Raw genomic sequence first — 12,352 nt, forward strand, 5'->3', positions numbered from 1 at the left:
TAAAAAATAAAAATAAAAATGTGCCAATTGGAACTTTCCCCTTAAGCCACACCAATGGTGTGTGTGTGTGTGCATGCGCTCCTGGAGAGGGTTATCATGGCAAGGGAAGAAAATTACAATTCTTCTCATGCTGTGCTCCCAATAACCCCCCCCCTTTCCTTACACACAGCTGTAATTAATTACAGAAAATGAGGAGGCATAACTGCATGCTATTCATTAACCATAACATGTAGTGTGAACCTAAGATTTTGCTGGAATAATACAGTCAGAGCTGGGAATGATCAAAAGGCATCGGCATGGCACAACTGAGTTGCAGATTAAGCCCACAGTATGTACTGAGTTGGGAACTGAATCTTATGACTTGCCTAATATGTATTAAATTTTAAGAATTTCTAATCTTGTAGAATTCTGGGAGCAGAACATTTCATAACAAAAAAGTACACATTTGCAAAATACAGTATGAAAAATGTGCAATCTGAGTAACTGGGAAATCTAATGTTTGTGTACTGTAGGTTTCAAATCCATTTAAAAGAAAGGATTCTGCCTGTTTTCCTTTGACAAATTTGAAATGTGTGCTTTAGCTGCTACAGGAATAAGCAGGCAGTTTTAAGTCAAACATACTATATGACTTGGCTAATAGCAACACTCCAGCTTGGGATATGGACAGAAATAATCTCATCTCTCTTTCTGGCCTCAGTGCCAATGAGAGGTCCCTGGCAAAATATTTCAGATGAGCAACAGCTAAAGCTGTCAGGCAGAACAGTCCAAACAGAGAATCTGTTGCGCTGGAGGGCTTTGGATGAAGCAGAGATGTTTTGCTAGCCTCTGTATAATTGTAGGAGGGAAGCCCGCTGGCGAGCACCTCAGTGTACTCACCCAAATAGCTGGTGAGTCAAAGCTACCACCAGTAGTATCCCTGCTGGCAGTAGCCAGCAGAGAACCCGAAAATGGGTGTTTCAGGGTGGGAAGCAGGGCTGGCACGGTATCTGTGAGAACCCTACTGTTGTCATGTGACAGCATAGAGTCCAATTTGGTCCTCCTTACCATGCCAGCCTGCAACTTGGCTCAGTAGAGGGGCATCCCCCCCCCTTTCCATTCCCTTCTCCACCTCCCATCCTGGCTGGCATGAGCCCTGGGGCTATGAATGTGACGCTGGCTGCAGCACTCCATTAAGCTCTGCTGCTGTTGCTAGAGGTGGGGGATTAACTGTCCTCCTGTGATACTGTGGGTCTTCAAGAGGTGAGTTTGGGAATGTTTTTCTTGCAGGTTTTGAAAATATTCATGCCCTGGCCAGCAAACCTAATAGCTCTTCCCCTGTCCCCAATTTATACAACATTCACTCTTTATGGATAGATTCTATAATCAAAAGTCCTTTGGACAGAAATTTAGAGGCCATCAATTTAACCAGCCCATGTATAGCTATTCCTGCAGAATCCAGAGCTGCTGATGAACCACACAATCTTTGAGTTCCTGACAGATGCTGGAATCCCCCCCCCTGGGGTAGTGGGGGGTGGCATCCTTGTTGTGCAGCTTCACCACCTAGTGTCTACCGTGTTTCTCCTAAAATAAGACATAGCCATAAAATAAGCCATAGCAGGATTTCTATGCATTTGTGAAATATAAGCCGTTCCCCAAAAATAAGCCATACCCCGAAAATAAGCCATAGTGACGCGGCACCTCCCATTAAAACAACCTGGAAAGGTGTGGCTATGCAGCGTACCGATGCGACGCGGTTAAAATAAGACATCCCCTGAAAATAAGCCATACTGTGTTTTGTTGAGGGGAAAAAAAAATATGACGGTGTCTTATTTTAAGAGAAACACACTATATTCTATAAGAGGGAAATGGTTTTGAATAGGAAAATGGCAGGAAGGAAATTCTCCCCCCTCCCCCTTTCTTCACTTCTAATTGTGGTCTGCAGCTGCTACTGTTCATTAAAAAAAAAAAAGTTGGGGGAAAGTTGCACGATGAGAGAGAGTGGCACAAGCTAAGGCATTCCAAAGCTTTGTAGTGCTGTGGGAAATAATAATGAACTGCCTCATCAGCACTGGGGGGGTGGCCCCAGAGGCGGAGAGGCGCGAAGGCGGCACGCCGGACCCCCCCCCCCCCCGCACCCCGCACTCTCCCCCAGATGCCCCGGACACCACCTTCCCTCCCCGTCAGCCCACCACCACCACTACTCCCCGGGGCACGGGGGCACTGGACGGATCGCCGCACCACGGCGGCCGATGTGCCCAAGACGGACCTGGTCGTCATAGAATTTTAGAGTTGAAAGGAACCACGAGGGTCATCTAGTCCAACCCCCTGGACTGCAGGAATCCTTTGGCCCAACATGGGGCTCAAATCCACAACCTTGAGAACATGCTCTACTGACTGTCCCACAGGCAAATAAATTGCTAACTGGAAAGTAAAGCAGTTCACCCCTCCACTCAGAACGCAAAATATTCCTTAAAGCTAATTCTATTGCATCATAAAGACCACATTCAAATTGCCACTAAAGTCAGATGAAAAGGTGTTATTTTATTTGTTTAAAAATGTGCAAATGTGCTTGAATGCTTTTTTAAGTTCGAAAAGATAATAACTTTGGCTTTCTTTATTGGGTGAACACAATCACCTGGCTATAGGGTTTTTTTTGTTTTTAGTATAATATTGCAAAAGAGCTGGAGCCTAGTATTGTATGTAACTTCTTTAAAAGGTGCTGTGAAACTCTATAGCTTTATTTGTAAAATACCTCCCCCCTTTTCAAACTGGTCAGTGGGGGCCTTATAGGCACACTCTCAGGTTAACAGGCTTGAGTGTTCCTTTGCCATTACCCTTTCATGTCATAATACATTATGGCATCCGTGTGACAAGGTGCTTTTAAGCATGACACTGGGCTATTTAGTTTTACAGACCTGTGAAGTTCTGCATTTTTCTGATACTTTTGCTTTGCTCATCCAGTCATCAGTGTGTGGTGCAACCTGTAGCCTAGACACTTAGATGCTAAGTGAAATAGTTTTTGTTCAGCTACATCTGCATCTGAAAAGTGATGCTTCAGTGCAGACCTTTGACTTTTCCAGGTATAAGGCCTTTTAAGAACATAGGAAACTGCCTAATTCTGATTCAGACTGTTTGTCCATATAGCACAACATTGACAGTAGCTCTCTAGGGTTTCAGGTAGGAAACATTCCCAGACCTACCCAGAGATGCTAGCGGTTGAACCTGGCATCTTCTGAATGTAAGGCAGATGATCTACCACTGACCTATGCCATTTCCCCCAATGAGTAACTACCGGTAATTAGAGGCAACTCAACCTTTCACCCTTTTGTGACTGTTATCATTACCATTCCACAATGGAAATTGTTTATTTCTCTTTCACATATCCATACTCGTTAGTCATTTATTCCAGCAATGAGTTGGCCAGCCAGGGCCCTGTTGCTTAAGAGACAAAGAAACTGAACACTGTGTAACATTACTGCTGAGTAGGAGTGGCTCACTTTGTTTACTCTACTTAGTATATACAGGTGTTGGTTTCCGAGACTGAAAGTGCATACGGAAGGGAAGATACTTCATGTTGACCTTGGAGAGGGTATGCACCCGTTTTGAGTATGGTTAGCTGGTCTAAGGGAAAGATACGTAGCTTATGTTCTATGTATGGGTGGGGATGTTGCTGGGCTAAACTCTCATCATTCCTGACCACTGGCCATGTTGACTGGGGCTGATGGTAATTGGTGTCCAACAATATCTGGAAGTCTACAGGTTCTGCACGCCCATCTAATATAGTTTGCCCCCAATTTGCACCCCCCTTATGAGATTAAGTTGCGATTTGATTCTATGATTATTATAATGGTCCAATATGCGATGAATCACACCAAATCTGTTTGCTGAATATATTTCTTTAGATATCTGCTCAAAGGATGGTCTTTGTTTTTCTTCTCCCTCTGGGTGTAATACTGTGTTCAGAGGAATGTTTGCTTTGAATGGTAGCCCTTCTGGGAAGAAAAACAAAATCTTGTATAACTTTTTCAAGCATGAGATTAGTCAGAGATAACCAGAAAGCAACTTGTTTAAGGGAGCTTCCAGACTGTCAGTGCTTTGCAGGAGTGATTCAAGTGCACACTGACCTGGAGTGCTAGTTTTTTTTTTCTCATATGAAGTGGGTTAAAGTGCTCTGTTGCCCTAGTGCAATAAATCCACTTTAAAAATTGACCTTTTGTGGTTAAGAAAGTGACAAGGAAATGCACTGAAAATTGTGAGATGGACTAATGGCTGGCGTGTAATCACACCACAAGCAAATCAGGATGAATGTAGGTTGAACATTCTTTGTCATATAGCCACCCCATAAACATTTCAGAACGAATGCTCAATAAAGATTGGAAATAGTCTAACCACCACGTAAGCTATGTGTAAGCAAATTAGGATGAATACTGAATAAACAGGTTGCCTGGAAGGAGCCCTAAGCAAAACCAGGTTAGCAGCAACATTGTTTAGAAGGAAGGAATAAGTAACTTGTGTAGTTGTTTAGCTGAGAAGGAATCAATGAGTTGTTGGTCAAACAATGTCCAGTCCAGCCTCTCTCCTTAGATCAGCTGTCCCAAAGCTGTGCTTTAGTTCAGGAGAGACAGGACACAAAGGATTGCTAAGCAGCTCTTCTTGTCGTCATTTGGAGCTACTTCCAGGCAAAGACAACTTTAATTGATCTATGCATCACTGTGAAATTCATTGGAGGCTTCTGAATTGGCTCCTAAGGGGACATCTCTGCAATCAGGTTCCTGCTTCAGCTATGTTGGAACAATGGTTTAGAAGATGGCTCCTGATTAAAGACCAGCAACACCATGCTGGCTTACTCTGAGCAGCTTCTCCCTACTGGTTGCAAATACAACTTTGAAGGTTGGATACATACAGTATCCTGTTGTATTAATCCCTGCAAGTTCACTTACTTTTCCTGATTAGTTTATGGACAGTTCTGTGTTGTCTTTGTATCTCAGGTTGCTACACAGGAGCCAACTCCTAGGGGCCAAGGTAGCTTCACACACAGCCCTAAAATATTTGAGGAGGGCACCACCTGCAAAGTTGATAGGCATCACCATTCAAATGGTATGCATGTGCCGAGTCATGTGATTATGCAGGGTGGGGCTTACCTGCCCTCCCCCCATATTTTATTTAAGTTGGCACCCCTGGGTTGCTACATGCTTTGTGTTTTAATCCATTGTCCATTGCCTAGCATGTAATCATAATGGTGCTTCGTTTTGTGTAATTAAATTTTCTCCAGACTCTGACAAATTTGAAGAATCTTGACATTTCACAGCAGCTGTGGTGCAAGGTGGATATGTATGTCACAGGGACAGGGAATCCTTTTAAGCCTGAGGGCTATCATTTCCATGTGGATAACCTTCTGGAGGCCAGTGGAAAAAATGAGCAGAGCAACATATGTGATTCTTACCTTTGTATAGTAGGGTACAATCCATACAAGCAAAAGTCATAATTTCCACAAAGACACACACACACATCTCCATCTTCCACTCAAGGAGGCAAGAGGCATTATGACAGTTCAATGACACATTCTAGTCAGGCAAACGCACTCAAGAAAGATGTGAAGCAGGGCAAGTGAGGGGTATGATGACCTGGCAAGGCGGCATGGCCTGCAGAGAGTCCCGAGGGCCGTATAACGAGGCCTGGAGAGCCTGAGGTTCCCCACACCTGATAAGTCAGCTCAATTGAATTTAGTATTCTGTTCGTATTCAATTCTGAATTAGGGGGAGTTGTGCTTGGTCTTTTGCAGTGAACTCCAAAGTACTGTCTATTTAAATGCCTTGATGTTATTTTTAGATTTTTTTTCTTTTTTGTTCTTGCCTACACCCACCTTCCAACTTATTTAAATTGCATCCTGCCTGCAACATATAAAAACATTTGGGGGGGGGGGAGTGGAGTGATGTAACATCAAGAAAACAAGTAAAAAGAGAGAGAAAAAATCTGCTATTGATTTTTTTTTTGCATGAGATGGAGATGGGAGTCTTTATATGCGAAACCTGCCTTCCATGTATGTTATTCCTGTACCATAAGAGAAAAACTGTGAGGATACTATTGGACTGGACAGCTAGGCACTCCCTTCGCCATCTTCACCTCACCTTTGAGCTCTGACATCACAAGGTCCCAAGCTCAATCTCCAGTTGAAGGGATCTCTAGCAGCTGGGGCTGAGAGAGACCTCTGCCTAAGACCCTGAAGAGCCACTAGTCTTAGGTGAACAAATGGTATGAACTGGTAGTGTTTGTTTGTGTGTGTGTGTGTGTGTGTGTGTGTGTGTGTGTAGTAGTAGTAGTAGTAGTAGAAAAGATTCTACTGCTTCTTCTTTTTTAACCCTTGAGATCAGTGGTTCCCAAACCATTTTTCCCCATAGCTTTCTAGAGCAAAAATAGTCAAGTGTTGTCCATTGAATCTCTGAGATAATGGTAGCATGTTGTTTCTAGTAGAACCTGGGCAAGGTTCTCTCTTACAGGAGCAGTATAGGGTTCTGTACAAGAGTTGGGTTGCCACCATGTCTGCTGGGACAGAAGAATAATTGTTTTAAAAACATTGGCTCATAAAGAAAGGCGCAGATAGGCTTGAAAACCTTCAAAATGCCAGCAGGAAGATTTCCAGGTTACCCTGTCCTAGAGATTCCTAGACCTTTATTTGTTTTAAACGTGCAACCCCGCCCTGCATATTTAACAAACACCAAGCCAGTTTATAAAAATATTTAGAAATGCAAAAGGCCTAATAGTGTTTGTTTCTTGTTGCAGTATAATTATTGGGTCAGATAATGTAAGTATTAGAATAATACAGATCATGTTCTTAAATTCTTAAAAGTGCTGGAAAGTTCATTTTGTTTGCATATTGCCAATATTAGATCTAAAATGCCACTGTCTTAATTCACTTTGCAAACCTTTGTTGTTGTTCAGTCGTTCAGTCATGTCCGACTCTTCGTGACCCCATGGACCAGAGCACGCCAGGCACTCCTGTCTTCCACTGCCTCTCGCAGTTTGGCCAAACTCATGTTAGTAGCTTCAAGAAGACTGTCCAACCATCTCATCCTCTGTCGTCCCCTTCTCCTTGTGCCCTCCATCTTTCCCAACATCAGGGTCTTTTCTAGGGAGTCTTCTCTTCTCATGAGGTGGCCAAACCTTGGCACTGTCTTAATTCACGTTGCAAACCTGTATGACACAAATCTTTGCTGTTCCCTGTTATGCACATCAGCAGTGGTTTTCCACAGTGCCCTCAACTTTTTATACACCTCAGTGATGTCTGAACAAAGGCAGCCAGCCAAAGTGCACAAATAGAAAACGTTGTTGTTTTTAAAGGGGGCAGAAGGTGAAAAAGCTCTTTTTGGATGTCTTATGCAGAAGAAAGCAGCTTTTGTGCTATATTGGGAGCCTTTTGTATGGAGGTTAAATTGGAAGGGGGGAAATTCGGAGGCTAAAATGAGCCCACGGACCCCCAGCCGGCTATTCATTTTTTAAATACACTTTTATAATTAATAATAACAACAACAACAACAACAACAACAACAACCACTCATTCATTCAAACATGGATTCTCCCAAAACATCAGTGTAGTATTTTTAAAGAAAAGAATAATTTTTATTTTTAAAGAAAAGAATAAAAATCAAAAATCAATATAATATCTGACAGGTAATACATCAAATCTATTCAACCAGCTAAAACAATACAGTAAATAGCTTGGGCAATTAATTGGGTACCAGAAAGAAACACTGAGACTACTAGTCTTACCTCCTTCAGGAGGGTATTCCAAAGTCAATCGCCAAAAAGGCACTGTCCTTCCTAACACACCTTTCCTAGAGATAGAACTTGGAAAAGGGCCTAATCTGAAGGTCTTCATGTGAGGGGCAGGTAGATATGGGGTGGGGGGAGGTGTTCAAGTGATTTAGCCCTTTGAAGGTACTTAAAGTACTTGGAACTGGGCTTGAGAACAAAATGACATCCAATGTACTGTAATTCCTTCAGTATATATGCTTCATAGCTCCCATCTAGACCAAGGCGGTCCAACTTTTCATACCAAGGGGGCTGCAAGGTTACTTTGACACAGAACCTGTGGGCTGCATACTGCCTTGTCATGTGTGCACGCAGAGTGGTGGTGGAGGGAGAGCGAGCCCTACCTCCTAGTCCTGGAGCTGTATTCCCAAAGCTGGCTGAGTGAGGCACTGGGCTTAGGGAAGGAGGTATGAGGCTCTGGCAGGGTCCTAGAACCCTCCCATCACCTTCCTAAAGCTAGGAACTCTGGCAGCAGAATTCCACACTAATTGCAGCTTCTTAACCATTTTTAAGGGCAGCCCCACATGATCCTACTTGGAGGTTACAAAAGCATGGATTGCTGCAGCCAGGCTATCCTAGTTGTAGAAAGGCCCAGCTAACATACCAGCATAAGCTGGCTAAAGGTGTCCTGAACCACTAAGGTCTCTAGTGACAATACTGGATTCAAGAAGCATCCTTAAGCTGCATTCCTGCTCCTTCAGGAGGGAGTGCAGACTCGTTCAACACATGCACAGCCCATTTCTGATCCCAGAAGCGATCAATTCACAGTGCATTCATCTTATCAGGATTCATCTTTAGTTACTGGCCAATTACTGAGCCCAAACAGCAGTTCAGCACCTCCTAAGAAGAGTTTGGATTTGGATTTGATATCCCGCTTTATCACTACCCAAAGGAGTCTCAAAGCAGCTAACATTCTCCTTTCCCTTCCTCCCCCACAACAAACACTCTGTGAGGTGAGTGGGGCTGAGAGACTTCAAAGTGAAGTGTGACTAGCCCAAGGTCACCCAGCAGCTGCATGTGGAGGAGCAAGGAATCGAACCCGGTTCACCAGATTACGAGTCTACCGCTGTTAACCACTACACCACACTGCATGGTGGTGACAAAAGTTCCCATAAATGCTCATCTTTGAAAATGTTGCTTGCTCAGTACTGTTTTCCGACATTTTTTTTTCTTTGTTTCTAAAGTATTTGTAGTAACAGTAAAACTAATATGGTTTTCTTCCCAGAAAATGGAGGCGTGTAGCTATAGATAATCTGAATCTGGGTTTCCAATTTGCGTCTTTTAAAAAAAAGAAGAGATGGTGGCCATTTGAGCTATCACCCTTGGAAGCCAGCTGCTATACCTTAATGAGAATCCATACAGCTTTTATTACTTGGCCACAAATAATGGTCCTAATGCTTGTTGGCTTTAAAACACCTATGAGTAGCACTGCTTTTTTCTCTCTCCCGGCTGTTCACTGTCTCCCTCTTGCAAAATATAAGACAAGGCCAAAGCTTAAATTAAAATCCTCAGGTTCTTATCTCCTTCCCACAGGAAAGCAAATCTGTGTTGAAAACCGTAAAATTAAGAGGAGAGCAAGGATAGCATAATTTAGCAAAAATTCATGGCAGAAGATTCTGAGCCTATATGACTGGAGGGATAGGTCAGACATTAAGATGATACCACTTGCTAAAGCAGGCTCCTTAAGGTGGTGCTCTGAAAACAAGGGAAAGTATGCAAGGGGGGGGGAGACACACAAAGAAAAAAAAATACAGTATGACTCTGGCTTTGTGTTCGTTCGTTCTAAACTAGAAAGGCTTATTATGCGCAGACACTTCTCCTGCGTTGTTTTTTTTTTAAAATACAGGCCAACAAATTCTGATCACATTAGCATTTGACTAAATCTGGATCAGTTTCCTCTTTCCTTAGCTCCCAATATTTTACATTATTTGAAGTTCTTTTTAAGCAGTATCTGCATTTTGATCTGAACCGTCCCTTTCCTGTACAACCATCCGTCATGATCTTAAATTTATGAGCAAAAAATATATATATTGCTTAAGGGGGATCCAGTAGGAGTCTCGTAAAAATACGCTAAGGTTTCTTTCTTGATAGCATGGCGCCCATCTACAGAGAAAGAGAAAATTAAACTACAGAACATGGTGTAATAATGCAAATGAGTCTCAAACATTTTCTGCGTTTTGCATAGACTTAGCCTGTGGGGAGAAAATTAGGAATTATTCTGGTAACTCCAGCATTTTTTTTCAGCTTGAGGGGATTTCTGCATGTAGTAGTGGAATATCTTGATTTAAAAAAAAAAAAAAAAAAAAAACGCCTTGCTAATTTCTAGCAAATACTGAATACAGTTTTGTTATATGAGCTTTGTTTTACCTTAACATCTTTGGTGGCACTACTCTGATAGAGATGACTATGATTCAGTAAGGTGGTGGTGGTGGTGTTTTTTTAGTACAATTCCATTATTATTCCTTTTGTTTTATATGAACTAGGCTCCCCCCCCCCCCCCGCACAGCATTGTAGTATCACTTTCAGAGTAACCTAACTTTGGGGTTACATGCAGTTTGGGAGTGGGATGGTCTAAATAAAAATGAAGCAGTATTGGGAATCTTCATATCTACCATCGGAATACACTGGTGAAATTGTATTGCATGACTTGATAAAATATGATGTCTTGGGAAGAAAATGCACTCGATGAGATTGCAGTGAGAAGAGGACTTGCCTTGGAGAGTAGGTCCATGAACTATGGTGGTGGGCAGATTAAATGTAGAGGGGCAGTAGTGAATATTCCTTTACCAGTACAGTCATACTTCGGGTTACGGCCACTTCAGGTTGTGCAATTTTGGGTTGCACACCGTGCCGAACCCGGAAGTACTGGAACGGGTTACTTCTGGGTTTTGGCGCTCGTGCATGCGCAGAAGCATTAAATCGCCGTTTGCGCATGCGCAGAAGCGCTGAATCACGACCTGTGTGTGCGCAGACGTGGCGCTGTGGGTTGCGAACGTGCCTCCCACACGGATCATGTTCGCAACCCGAGCGTCCACTGTACTATAGAAGTCTGCCTTTCATAGTATGTTATCAAAATAACAATAATATACATGTCTTTAACAATTTTTTTAAAAAAGTTTGTAAGACCTGGCACAGATTCTCCCTAGGCACTGGAAACATAAAATAAGGTGATGACAGACACCAGCACTGCATCTGTATCAAGGGTGGGGTACATGTGACCATCCAGATGTTTCCGTACTCTCAATTCCCATCCGCCGCAGCTAATATGACCATTAGTCAGGGATGATAGGAGTTGTAGTCCTGACAACATTTGGCGGACTGCAGGCTTCCCACTCCTGATCTCTGTGAATGACTCCACTGAGACTTAAGCATTCCCACGTTTAATGGTGAAAACGTCATGGCAGAGTCCAGACTGAAACTAATGGGTGCTCCAACCTGACAGTCACACTGTTTACACCAGTTGTTGTTTACTGCTAGATCCCTGGCTGCATCTCTGACATATTTACCATCATACACCAATTAATACATATTCCCAAAGAGGCGGGTAGCTCCTCGCACCTTCCCTTTTGAACTGTAGTGGATAATTTGCCCTTCCTGCTGTTTGGTTGGCTTCCCCCCGCCCCCGGCCCGGTGATGAGAATATTGCTGTGTGTGAAGCAGGCCTGTATGACTTCTGACCAATCACAACAAATGCTGCCCCAGCAGCCATTAGTTAAAGCTAGCACACCTTGTGTTTTCAGTCCTAGGTAGATGGCAAAACCAGAAGGTATGTCAAACCCCTGGCAAGTCACCTTAAAAGGCTAGTGGAGTAAAGGTTGTGCGGATCCTGGTGGAGTAAGGAGTTTGTGGAAAACTTGCCTAGTCTGGTGACCTGAGGGTGTGCTGTGTGTGTGTGTGTGTGTGTTATTTAAACTGTCACCTTTATGTACATTTAACTGCTTGTTTATTTAAAAGCTAGGCAGATAAACATGCTAAAAAAAAACCCTCACAAAAACGTGACAAGCCCTATTTAAAATAAAACAAAAAATCGCTACCAATGCTTTTTGTTTTTTGTTTGCAGTCCAACAAAGTACCGGTGGTGCAGCCTTCCCATGCGGTCCATCCTCTCACCCCACTTATCACCTACAGTGATGAGCACTTTTCTCCAGGGACGCATCCATCACACCTCCCCTCAGACGTCAACTCAAAACAAGGTGAGAGGCCTTAATTGATTTGCAGCCATTAGACAGAATAGCCAGCCATGTTTTGCCCTTAGCTCAGGGGTGCTAAAGGCAACAATTATTCTGTCCTAATCTTAATCAAGGAGCCAAATGCCTAGGTTTTCCTGGTTCACTTTTGTGGAAATAACTGCAATTGAAGTCCTTGGCGCCCCCTGCCATTTTATCAGTGTAGTACAAATTACCAGTGCATTAGGAGGTACTTTCCCCCAAATTGGCTTCCGATAGGTGATAGGTGGATGCTATGAACCTTTCTTAATGACTAACCAAATTCTGTTTTAAAATTGAGATTAGGCTTCCTTTAGAGGAAACCAAGAGGCTGTTCAACCCGAAGCTTTCCCTTTCAT

The 12,352-nt window shown here is 43.1% G+C and overlaps 1 protein-coding gene across 6 annotated transcripts in view; it reads left to right on the forward strand.

The window, feature by feature from the left end:
• LEF1 (lymphoid enhancer binding factor 1) overlaps positions 1 to 12,352 on the forward strand; it is a 104,661-nt gene that overhangs the window by 46,362 nt on the left and 45,947 nt on the right. For all 6 annotated transcript variants that reach the window (XM_033160270.1, XM_033160266.1, XM_033160271.1 and 3 more), the window contains one exon: positions 11,849 to 11,981. In XM_033160270.1, the coding sequence (XP_033016161.1) occupies positions 11,849 to 11,981 (133 nt within the window). The remainder of the gene's footprint in view (positions 1 to 11,848; positions 11,982 to 12,352) is intronic.

The sequence above is a fragment of the Lacerta agilis genome, chromosome 9 (genome assembly GCF_009819535.1).
Source record: "Lacerta agilis isolate rLacAgi1 chromosome 9, rLacAgi1.pri, whole genome shotgun sequence".
In the NCBI taxonomy this organism is placed as follows: domain Eukaryota; kingdom Metazoa; phylum Chordata; class Lepidosauria; order Squamata; family Lacertidae; genus Lacerta; species Lacerta agilis.